General features: G+C 65.6%; 2 protein-coding genes across 2 annotated transcripts; both read right to left on the bottom strand.

Annotated features, from left to right (window-relative positions):
• Nucleotides 1–153: 153 nt before the first annotated feature.
• Nucleotides 154–9,339, bottom strand: AMSG_12380 (uncharacterized protein; the record flags this gene model as incomplete). Its single annotated transcript, XM_013897865.1, has 3 exons — nucleotides 154–6,381; nucleotides 6,819–8,973; nucleotides 9,289–9,339. The coding sequence occupies 3 exons, from the start codon at nucleotides 9,337–9,339 to the stop codon at nucleotides 221–223; spliced, it is 8,367 nt and encodes a 2,788-aa protein (XP_013753319.1). The 3' UTR covers nucleotides 154–220.
• Nucleotides 9,340–9,633: 294 nt separating this feature from the next.
• AMSG_10710 (uncharacterized protein) lies at nucleotides 9,634–11,201 on the bottom strand (the record flags this gene model as incomplete). The annotated part of the gene is made up of 2 exons (XM_013897840.1): nucleotides 9,634–10,026; nucleotides 10,068–11,201. 2 exons carry the CDS (start codon nucleotides 11,199–11,201, stop codon nucleotides 9,634–9,636), a joined length of 1,527 nt encoding a protein of 508 aa, XP_013753294.1.
• Nucleotides 11,202–11,346: the final 145 nt, after the last annotated feature.

Below are 11,346 nucleotides of genomic sequence, written 5' to 3'. Positions count from 1 at the left end.
GTGTCGAGGGGTGTGAGCAAGAGTGCCGGTGAGCAGGCTGAGGGTGGCAGGTGAGAAGAGTGAGTGGCCTTCAAGCGAAGAGTGGCATATGCCCACCAAAATCCGTGCCGCTGCTCCGTTGCTGGGCGCCGCGCGTGCGCTTGGCGCGACAAATACTGCATAACTTTTTTTTTCTTTTCGCTTGGCTGACGTGGCCACCACAGCGCACACAGGTTGTGTGCTACTCGCCGAGCACCTGCTTGACGGCGCGCATCAGCTCGGATCCGTAGCGGTCGACAATGACTGCAGAAACGAGGGCGACAAACTTCTTGTTGAGGGCGGTCCAAGTGAGCGGACGCGACTGACCTGCGGCGAGGGTGCTGAGCTTAGCCTCGCGCGCGGCGTCGGGGCGGGCTGAGAGAACGCACGCGCGGATGGCGGGGAGCAGCGACTCGATGTCGTCCAGATCGTAGCCATTGGCGAGGAAGAGCGTGGCCAGCTCGTTGACAATCTGGTCGACCAGCGAGGTGAGGCCCATCCACTCGACAACCTCGGCGGTCGGCGCCCAGCCCGGGCCGAGCTGAGGCACGGCATCGGCACGGCCGGCCCGGGTGCTTTCGACAACCGGCGGGAGCGGGAGTGCAGGCAGGCCGTCTTCGGGCCCGACGTAGAACGTGTTGCCCTGCTCTGCCGCCAGTGCCGCCTTGAGCGCCGCGGCCTCGGCTGCCATCCGCTTCTCGGCCACCGTGGGCTCGAACGCCGAGCGGACCGGTATCGCCGCCGGCTGGGCCAGGTCTCCTCCCAGCGCCTGGGGGAGGGCGGAAGCCGCGGCAGCCGCGGCGCGTGTCGCATGGATCTCGGCCTCGATCATGCGCCGCGACACATGTGTGTCCTCCGATCGTCGGCTCTCTTCCTGGGACCTGTACGCCATCTCTGCGGACTTGAGCGCGCGCGCCCGCCCGCTCATGCGCTCGCGTTCACGCTCGCGCTCACGCCTGATACCAAGCTTGAGCCCTGCCTCCATGCCGTTGTTCTCACTGACATCCCGAGGAGGACCAGCCGCTCGCCAGTCGGCCGAATCAAACTTGGCCCCGCGCCGGCCCGAGCCGAACCCGCCGCGCCCGCGTCCGCGCCCGCCAAACGATGACCTGCCTCTACCTCCACCACCACCGCCGCCGCTCCCAAAGCCTGCGCCGTTGCGGGAGCTGTCGCTGCGGGAACGATCGCCAAGGTCAAGAAGCGACGAGGGAGAAATGCTGCTCGATGTGCTACTCAGGCAACCCAACAGCTCCTGGCGCATCAACTGCTGCGACGGGACCTCGGCCTGGGCCTGCTGCAACGCCATCATGCCAAACATCGACGACGTGGCCACAGCTTCTGGCTCCGGCTCGTCCTCGTAATCGCATGCAAAGTCAAAGCCACCAGCAAAATCGTCATCCGAGTCCGGCAGTGGCACAAGTGCCTCGGAGAGGAGGTCCAGCATTTCGTCACCAAATGCCGACGACACCTCGGCCGGTGGCATGGCCAGCGGTACAGAGGCCGCGCCCATCGGCCCAGCGGCCGGTGGCGGCGGCGGAGGCATGGCCATGCTCATTGGCGCAGCGGCGGATGGTGGCGGTGGTGGCGGGCCCGAGGCCACGGCGCTGCGGCCCGGCTTCCTCGGAGCCTTCTTGGCGGGAACACGCGCGCGCGCCGCTGAAGACGACACGCGGGCGTTCGCCATTGGCACAGAAGCAGGCTTGGCCATTGCCTTTGCTTGGGGTGCCTTCTTTCTCTTCTTTTGGGGGGCCTCAATGCTAGGGGCGACAGGTGCCCGCGCTGGGGCCGGAGTCGGAGCCACCGGAGCCGCCGAAGCCGCCCCCTTGATCTCGGTAGGCATAGCGATCTCGCGCGAGTTGGGAGCCGCAAACCTACCCGCCTTCTTGGCAAACGTCTTCTTCTTCTTCTTCAGCATGTGCACCGCTGCCGGCTTGGGCATGGGCTTAGCAACCGCCTTGTCCCGGTTCTTGCTGCCCTTCTTGCCGGAGATGGCGCTCGAGGCGTTCTTCGACGTTTTCCTGCGCCACGAGTCGACCCTTTCCACCCTGCGACTGTTGTGATAGTTGTCGTCGTTGTCACTGAAATCGTCGTCGTTATCTTCCTCGGCCTCCTCGGCAATGTCCTCGCACTCGGTGTTGGAGCCGTGGCCATCATCGCTAAACAAGTTGGCCATGCTGCTGGCCATGCTGCTGGAGCTGGAACTTGAGATCGAGGCAATCGAGGAGTGCCTGTGGCGAGGACGGCCCTGGCGTGATGACGATGAAAAGAGCGAGTCCGAGCCCGAGCCCGAGTCCGAGTCACAGTCGTACCCGTCATACTCGCTGCACTCGCCGCACTCGTCGTACGACTCGCTGTCGGCGAGCTCGGTCAAAGGAGGGGCGGTTGTCATGGGAATGTCGCTCCAGCCGACGTAAGGGATGGCGTCCACGGCGTGGGCGGCAACGAGGGCGGCCATGGTGGGTGCGTTTGCAGCGACGGCAGCTTCGCCCTCGACGCGCTCCTCGACCGCGATGAACGAGGTGTACGGCGAGACAATCGAGTACTTGCAGGAGAGCGCGATGATGTCGGCCTTCTTGGACTTGCGGACAAGCTCGTGGACAAGCTTGTTCTCCGAGTACGAGCCCTCTTCGTAGTCGCGGACCATGGCGCGGGCGGTGAGGGCATGGACCAGGCTGCCCTTGGTAGTAGTGGCCGGGCGGGCCGAGACCCATGTCTCAAAGTACGCGTTTTGACCCTTTGCGCGGAGAAAGACAGAAGCGCAGTAGTCGACAAAGCCATAGACAATGAGCCGCTCGCCGTTGAAGAGGGCGGTGACCTTGGCCGGAGCCTGGAGCGCGCCCTCCTCGGTCTCAGTTGTCTGGCGCCACTCGAGCTCGACGTTGCGCATATCCGGCTGTAGTGCGCGTGCGACGAGCCGCGCCATTCGGCGCGCGTTCTTGGTCATAGTGGCACGGAACGGCGAGCCAACCAGAGTGCTGGTGCCGCCGCCACGGCGAGCAAGCGCGGCTAGAAAGTGTCGGTTCGGCTTGGCCCCCACGCCGACCGTGAACAGCCTCGTGTGGCCTGCGTTGGCGGCTACAAGAGCGCCGAGCGCGTCTTCGCCCACGGCCTGGCCGTCGCTGACAAGCACGATGTTGCGCTGCGCGGCGCGGCCGGTCGAGCTGTCGGTGAGCGCGTAGAGGCCGCGAAGGGCGGCAAAGAGATCGGTACCGCCAAGGTTGGCCTCGCCAGATACCGGCGAATCAAGGTAGGCGAGAGCCTTGCGGAGTGACGTGGCCGAAACCGGAGCCGGGGCCACAAACGCGCGCTCGACAGTGTCGCCAAAACGGACAAGATTAAAGGTGGGGCACGCGAGGCCGGCTGCCGCCCGCTCCACCATGGTAGCCGCAAGCTGGAGCAGCGCGCCTCGGAGCGCGTGCTTGGCGTCAGCGAGCGCAGCCGCGTCCCCCATCGACGCCGACGCGTCGAGGACAAAGATCAGCTCGGCCGAGTCGAGCGGGTCAGTCTCAAACTGCGGATAGAACGAGAGCATGCACGCGCGGTGGCCGGCCTCGTTGACCTCGATCCACATCCGTGGCTCATGCGGCTTCTCAATGCGGACAAGAAGCACAAAGTCGGCACCGCCCATGCCGACAGGCTGACCGACAAGCTCGACCGTGGCCTTGGTCTCGGTCTGCCGTGCCCGAATCGGATGATAGAGCGACTCGAGCCGAGTGATGGCGTACGGCATGTCGAGTGCGAGCTGGACCGTGATCGGAGTGCCACCCGGAGCACCCGAGCCGGCGGCCATAGCCACCGTCGACGTCTTGGACTGAAGGACCCGCGAGAGCGCGGCCGTGGCTGCGGTGCTCGGCGCAATGTGCGCCGGCAGCGAGAACACAATGTCGTCGCCGTCCATGCCGAGCTCCGTCACGTACTTGACCTTGATGAGCACGCTCGCGCCAGGCGGCAAATTGCCGACCGAGACCGTGAACAAGTCGGCCTTCTCCTCCTCCATGAGGTATGCGCCGTGGCCGGCGGCGACGGCCTTGCGGTACTCGCGGCGGGCCTCCTCCTTCTCCTTGACTACGCCGACAACGTGCTTGCCGTTAATAAAGGCCTCAAAGCCGCAGACAGCGCAGCCCTCGTTGAGAGGAAAGACGTAACGCGCCTCGATGGTGTCCGTCGACGGGTTGGTGTACTCTTGCAACAGCAGGATTTCGCCAACAAGGTCGACCATCCGCCCGCGGACATGGACGCCGACGAGCGGGACCGGCGACTCGCCGCCTCCCGACGCGCTCTTGGCGAGGAGGCCAACAGGACCCGGGTCTGGCCCGGCCTTGGAGCCGTGCGGATCCTTCGGGTCCATGCTCGGCGTGTACTCACTGTGGGCGCTGATGACTGAGCGTAGCGCGGCGAGAGAGCCCGGCGCGTCCGAGTCCTCCGATGAATCGTACGACTCGTCCCCGTCCGAGTCCAGCGCGTCCGGGTGCTGCGGCGCGCGCGAGCCAGCCGAGAGCAGAGCCGGTGGCTCGCGCCCGCGCTGCGCCACCTCACCGTAGGCGGTGACCTCGACGAGGTAGTCGAGGCGGACCTGGTCCGTGGCGTAGACCACGTACTCGTCGTCCTCGAACTGGGAGCGCGGATCGGCAAGGACCGACTTGGCCCGGACCGAGTGGTAGCCGGCCGGCGGCGCGACCCATGCTTGCCGCTCGGATGAGACTGGGTAGACTTTGCCGAGCGCAACCGAGTAGACAGCAATGAACCGGGTGCCCCGTGCCGACGGCGAGGCGTAGGCGATAGCAGTCGAGGCGGCGTCGGAAAAATAAAGTCCGGCGCCGAGCCGGCCGACGTCGTACCGCTCGCCGCCGTACCGCTTGACAACCACTGTCGGCAGCTGCAAGCCGCGTGAGAGGATGCCCACAAAGTTTCCAGCTCGCGACCCGTGATAGAGCTGCTGCACGTTTCCGAGGTCGGAGCGGAAGACGGCCGACTCCTCCGGCCGGGCCATCTTGTACATCGAGACGACCTTGATGCGCGTCTGCTTGCCGGCCACCTGCGAGCGGAGGAGCGACTGGGAGACCTGGCGGTAGAGTGGCGATGACGGCACCAGCGGCGTGATGTGTGTGTGTAGCGTGCGGAACTGCGCGTCGACAGCGCCGCGCGAGAAGATGCTGGCGCCGCCGGTTGCCTCGTTGACGACCAGAAGGTCGGCCATGGCGGCAAGGAGCTCGTCAAGTCCGTCAAAGTGCGCGAGCTCGGTAAAGGTCACCCGGTTGAGGGCGGGGAGCGCGTCGTAGAAGCTCGAAACTAGTGCCTGGTAGTCTTGTGGCGCCGTCTGCGGCATGCCAGAGAGAAAGGCGTAGAAGAGCTCAGCAAGGGCGATGCCTGCGGTGCGGACCTGCGACGCCGAGAGCGCGCCCATCGGCGTCTCGATGCCGGCAGCGGTCACCCGCCCGCCGTTGAGGTTGCGCTCGATCCACTCGGTGGCCTCGTCAAAGAGGAGAGTGACGAGCGCTTGGGTTGCGGCTGGCAGCGAAGAGGTCCGCGGCCCGTCGGCGGTGCAGCACAGCGCGGCCGAGGCTGCGACCGCAACCGCCGAGCCAATGACCGCCGAGAGGAGCTCGATCTTGCGGTAGCCCGCAGCTGTGTACTCGTTGAAGAGCCTGACGTAGAGCGCCTTGGCCTCGCCGAGGCTCGCGGGGTAGTACGCCTCGTGGACACCCGGAGCAACACAGGTCCGCGCCGCAATGCCTCCAGCGAGGCCGGAGATGGGCCCGCGATGGACATAGACGCGAACCGCGGCCTGCGCGACGTGAAGCTCGAGGCCGTAGAACATGCCTCCACGCTTGAGCGTGTCCTTGAGCGCCACCACATACTCGTCGCCAAACTCCGGGGCGCCCGGGGCGTTTGGTGGCGCGTACGCCTTGATCCTGGCGAGCATGCCCTGATCAAACTGCGGCTCGTCGACTTGAGTGCCTGCGTCCGGCGTCGATGACGCCGCACCCGGCGGCGGCGGTGGGCTGGGCGGACGCGGTGGAGGCACGGTCTCGTCCATCCGACCCACGGAGACCGCCGGCGCGGCATCGACCGCCACCGCATCGAGGCACAGCACCGCAGGGCCGTCGCATTTGCCATTGCCTGGCTCATACTCGGCCTCGATCCGCTGGGCTGCTTCGCGCGCCCGGATCTTGGCCGGCGTCGGCGTGAACGGCCCGGCCGGCGAGTACGGAGTGGCCGGCGAGCTGGCGACCCCCCTGCCAATCGAGCGGCCGGCAACCGAGCGGAGTGGCGTTTTCAGCGGGTCAAGAGCTCCGCCCCGAGCGCTGGCATCGGTGACTGAGGGAAACGATGCCGTCGGTACCCGCTGTGCCACCCATAGCCCTGCAGCGGTGCGCGGTGAGGAAAGGGAGTGTGAGTGAGCGAGTTTGAAGGCTTTTTTCTGTAAAGCGGTCATGATCGTCACCCTTGATCAGAATGTGATCAGAATGGAAGAAAGCCAGGCAGGCGCAACGGCGGGTTGGTCATGGGCAGGAAGGAGAAAAGGGTGGGACGGTTGTGGGGACATACCAGTGTGTGGTGAGCGTGTGACGACAGTGGTGAACCGTGGCACTGCTCGGCCACCTCCGGAATGGCCTGCCTTGGCTGGCCGGGTCGGCCCGATGTGCACCCGAGAACCGAACATCGAGTGCAGTGGCCGATGGTTGGTGGTTGGTGGTTGGTGGGCGCGGGCCGTGGGCTGCAGGCGCGTCTTTATCAGCGGTCAGGATGGTCAGGCGGCGCAATGGGCGGTAGGCTGCGCGATGGGCATGATCATGCACGCGAAGTGCGGCTCCGCGACGTGCGGCTGCGAGAGGTGCGGCTGCGCGACTCGCTATCATGCGAGCGGTGATGCCGGCGCTTCTTCTTCTCGCTGCTGCCGGACGGCGAAGTAGGCTCGCGGTGGCGGTGCCGGTGCTTGCGCCGAGTTCCATCCGGGGTGTCGGCTGTCGGTGTCCGCTGCCTCCGGCTCTGGCTCTGACTCTGGCCCCGACTCTGGCCCCGACTCTGGCCCCGACTCTGGCTCTGGCTCTGGCTCTTGATCTGACTCAAGCTCTGGCTGGTGGCTTCAGGCGCAGCTGCCGCCGCAACGCGACCGTCACCCGACGCCGATGCCGACTGATGTCGTCGGCTCCGGCTCTGGCTCTGGCTCTGGCTCTGGCTCTGGCTCTGGCTCTGGCTCTGGCTCTTGGCCTTGGCCTTGACCTTGGCCTTGACCTTGGCCTTGACCTTGGCCTTGGCCTTGACCTTGGCCTTGACCTTGGACTTGGACTTGGCCTTGCTCTTAGGCCGAGGCTGGGTGCGGGTTTCGGGCGCACGCTGGGACTGCGGACGACGGACCGGGGTGAAGACGAGCGGGCGGATAGGACGGAGCGGGTGGACGCGAGACTTGGCGCGGGCGAGGGCAAGCGGCGACGGCGTGCCCTCGATGCGGCGGGTAGCAGCCAGGAGTGTCTCCTGAACGCGAACGGGAAACAGGCGGGCAAAGGCGTCGATGAGGAGGGGATGGGCCAAGAGCTGAGAGGCGAGCGGGCGCTTGGCTGGCTCGACAGCAAGCAGCGAGAGCGCAATGTCCGAGAGCGCCGGGTGGTAGAGCGCCGGGTCGAGCGGAGCCACGTCGACCTTGACAATGTTGTCGACGAGCGAGCGGTAGCCATTGTACCCATTGCCAAAGGCCGAGATGCCCGAATTGGCCATCTCGTACAAGATGCAGCCGACCGACCACATGTCTGCAGCCTTGGAGTAGTGCTCGCCGGTGATGACTTCGGGCGCCATGTAGAGAAACGTGCCCTGCGCCTTGGACTGGCCCTCGAGGTTTGTGCGCGCGTCGAGGCCCGGGGCGTGGACCTGCTCGGCAAGGCCAAAGTCACCGATGCGGACCCGGAGGCCGAGCGGATCGTCGATGAGGAACACGTTCTCCGACTTGAGGTCGCGGTGGAGGACCCCGTTGGCGTGCATAAACTCGACCGCAAGCAGGATCTGCAGCAAGTGCACAAGCACCTTGTCCTGCGCCCACTTGCCAGCGCCAGTGCCTGCTTCTGCGTCGAGCTCGTCCTTGAGCGTTCCGTCACCACAGTACTCGAGGACCATGTGCATGACGTCGGCCGACGGCTCGTAGACGGCGTCAAAGTACGAGACAATGCACGGATGCGACGCAACCTTGGCCGTGAGCTTGACCTCATCGACCACATTGTCCAGCGAGCTCTGGACGTCGACCAGTTGCTTGACCGCATACGCCGTCCGCTGCGGGTCTGAGCCGCGGGCGCAGAGGACCCGCGCAAACGCACCCTCGCCGATCACCCGCTCCAGCGTGTACCGGGTGTTGGAGAGCGAGGCCGAGAACGCAAAGCCGAGGTCCGGCACAGGCGCACGCGCCTCGCCGCCGTCGGTCGTCGATTCGGACGAGACGTACGAGTCGGACTGCCCGCCACTCCCGCTCCCGCTCCTCCCGCTTGCCGTGCTCCCGCGCGGCGTTTCGTCCATCAGCGCAAGCAGCCGCTCCGAGTCGGTCGAGACCAGTGGCGAGGCCGGCGAGGTCGAGAGTACGCGCTTCAGCTGCGACGGCGCGAGCCGCTCCAGCGGTGCCGCCTTGGGCGTCAGACACTTGGCCGTCGCACGGTCGAAGAGCTCGGTCATGTACTGCGACTTGGCCCGCTTCCGCAGCAGCTGCGACCGTCTCAGCGACTGTCGCGCCTGCAGCTTGACATGCTCCTCCATCAGCTTGCGGTGCTTGGAAAGGAGGCTCGAAGGCGTGCCCGCCGTCGTGCCCTGACCCCCGACCGCCTGACCTTCCTCGCTTCCGGTCTTGCTCTTGCTCTTGCTCTTGCTCTTGCTCTGACCGCCGCCGCCGCTGCCGCCGCCTGTTCTCCCATCGGCCGCCAGTCTCGCCTCACGCCTCTGAACCAGCAGAGCGTGCTCCTCCTGCAGCTTGCGAAGCTTGTCCCTTGCCGACAAGACCGACTGCTTGCCTGGTGATGGTGACATTGCCGCGGCGGCATGACCCGCACCACCTCGCCGAGCAGCCCTATCCTGGGAAAACCCCTTGACATCACCACCTGCATGCGAGTGGCGACCAGCCGAATGTCCACCACTTTGCGAGCCTGCGCTCTTCCCCGTGCGTCGTCCCCCTGTCGTCATTGCCGTGCCCGTGCCCGGGCCCGTGGCCGACTCCCTGGTCGTGCCCGGGCCCGTGGCCGACTCCCTGGTCGTGGCCGTCGTCGTCTCCCGCAGGTGGTCTCCGCCACCACGTACATGGAGGTCATCGACAGACTCGTCCGAGGCCGAGTAGTACGAGTAGCTCATAGAGAGTGTGGGGGGGGGGGGATTGCCTCAAAAAGTCGCATCGGGGAGGGGGGGGGTGGAGTGTGCTTTGCAAAGGAAGGCGGGGGGTGATGGCGGTCGGCTGGGGCTGTCCGAGTGGCTTGGCAGCGGGAGAAACTGGGCAGCCATTTACCACCGATGACAGCAATAGACACCGGTGGGGAGAGGAGAGGGGGGGGGGGGGGAGGGGTCGGGCCATCTACTCGCACAACCGCTTCCACTTCCCACTCCCCGCTTCTCACTGCCCACTCCTAGGCCGCTCCCAGATAACATAGATCATCGACTTAAGTCTCGGGAGAATGACGAGGAGGAGGAGGAGGAGGAGGAAGTGTCGCGGCGGGAGGTCGGGCCGAGGGTGGCTGCAGACGGCGAGATGCTGGCGGCAAGCGTGCCAGGCAGGATCGGGCCGAGCGCGATAGAGGAGCACGAGCATGTCGATGCGGAGCGAGGGCGGCGGGGCTTGATGCGGGCGACAACCGACGACCTGAGGTGGAGCGAATGAACAGCAGCATACTCAACGACGACGCCGACTCGGAGAGCGGCAAGAGCAGCGGTGGTGTCGGAGGCGTTGTCGGCGGAGAAGCCCGAGCCCAAACCCAAGAGCGGCGGTTGTGACGGAGTCGGCCACGGCCCGTGGACGACAAAGTACGTCTTGGTCGTATTGCGGTGCTCGATGACGATGGGGAAGGGTCGGGCGAGGGTGAGGAGACTGCGGCGCGGGCGGCGGGCAGGTCGACAATGAACAGCGGGACCGAGCACCGCAACCGCGGCACGTTTTGGTGGATTTGGATGGGCGCCTGCGGGCGGCGGTGCTTGCAGAGCATGATGGCGACGACGACGATAAAGACAAGGAGAGTGAGGACAACGAGGACAAAGATGTTGGAGAGCGTCGTCGAGCCGCTGTAGGTCGACGGCGGCGAGGCTCCAGTGTAGCCCGAGGTCGAGATCGGCGTCACCGTGTCACAGAGGATGCCGTAGTACCCGGGCTGGCAGAGGCACCGCTGCGAGCCAAGGTCGCACGTCCCGTTGACGCACGCCAGGTTGCAGGTGCAGGCCTCAGCGACAAAGACCGTCGACGACGCCGGCGTCGGAACCGCCCGCGAACACGCTTTGCACGCCGGCAGACTCACCACGTCCATGCCAAAAGTGGAGCACGTCTCCAGCGCCCGCTGCATCGTCCGCAGCTCGGCAGCCCCGGCGTCTTCCAGGAACACGTCATGGCTAGTGGTAAAGTCGCCTGGGCACTTGCACAGGTCGGCGGTGGCGCACGCCGGCCGCGGGTCCGGCGCCGACAGCGTGTCGCACCGCGGGCCTGAGAACGGCGCACTGCACTCGCACGCGTACGTCCCATTGGCGCCTGCCACACACGCCCCGTTGCCCGAGCATGCGCGCGGACACGGCGAAAAGGCGACCGCAGCCTCGATGCCCTTGCCCACAACGTAGGGATCTGAGTGAAAGTGGAGGAAGAGCGCGTTGGACGACGAGTAGACGACCGGCGGAAGCGAGACATTGTTTGTCTGCGCAAAGGCAAGAGCAAGAGGTGCCTCCTTGTCCTGGCCATCATGAACGTAGAGAAAGTCCCAACCACATTCTGTCAAGACGGAATCAAAGGCGAGAGCAATGTGCGGAGCTGACGACGGAGCATTGATGCGATAGTAGTACTCGGTCAGCTCCGAGTACTCTTCCCCAGCAGCCGGAATGCGAAAGGTGCCACTCACATTGACATCCACACGAATCTCATCATACACCGGTACGTTTTGTTCTTGCGCCACCACCACAGTTCCCACCAGTCCCACCAAGACCATCAACATGCCGACGACCACCACCGCCACCAGTCCCGACATGGCCATCAGAGGTGAGCAGAGTACAGAGAGTAGAGAGAGCACGGGCACGGGCACTTCTACCACCAACCGACGAGGTAGAGTACAGAGGATAAGGAGGGGTTGTTGAAGTGTTTGCGTCTGTGTGTGTGTGTGTGTGTGTGTGTGT

Source organism: Thecamonas trahens, assembly GCF_000142905.1.
Source record: "Thecamonas trahens ATCC 50062 unplaced genomic scaffold supercont1.63, whole genome shotgun sequence".
Taxonomy (NCBI): domain Eukaryota; order Apusomonadida; family Apusomonadidae; genus Thecamonas; species Thecamonas trahens.
The sequence above is the reverse complement of the archived record's forward strand: the minus strand, read 5'-3'. Positions and strand labels throughout refer to the sequence as shown.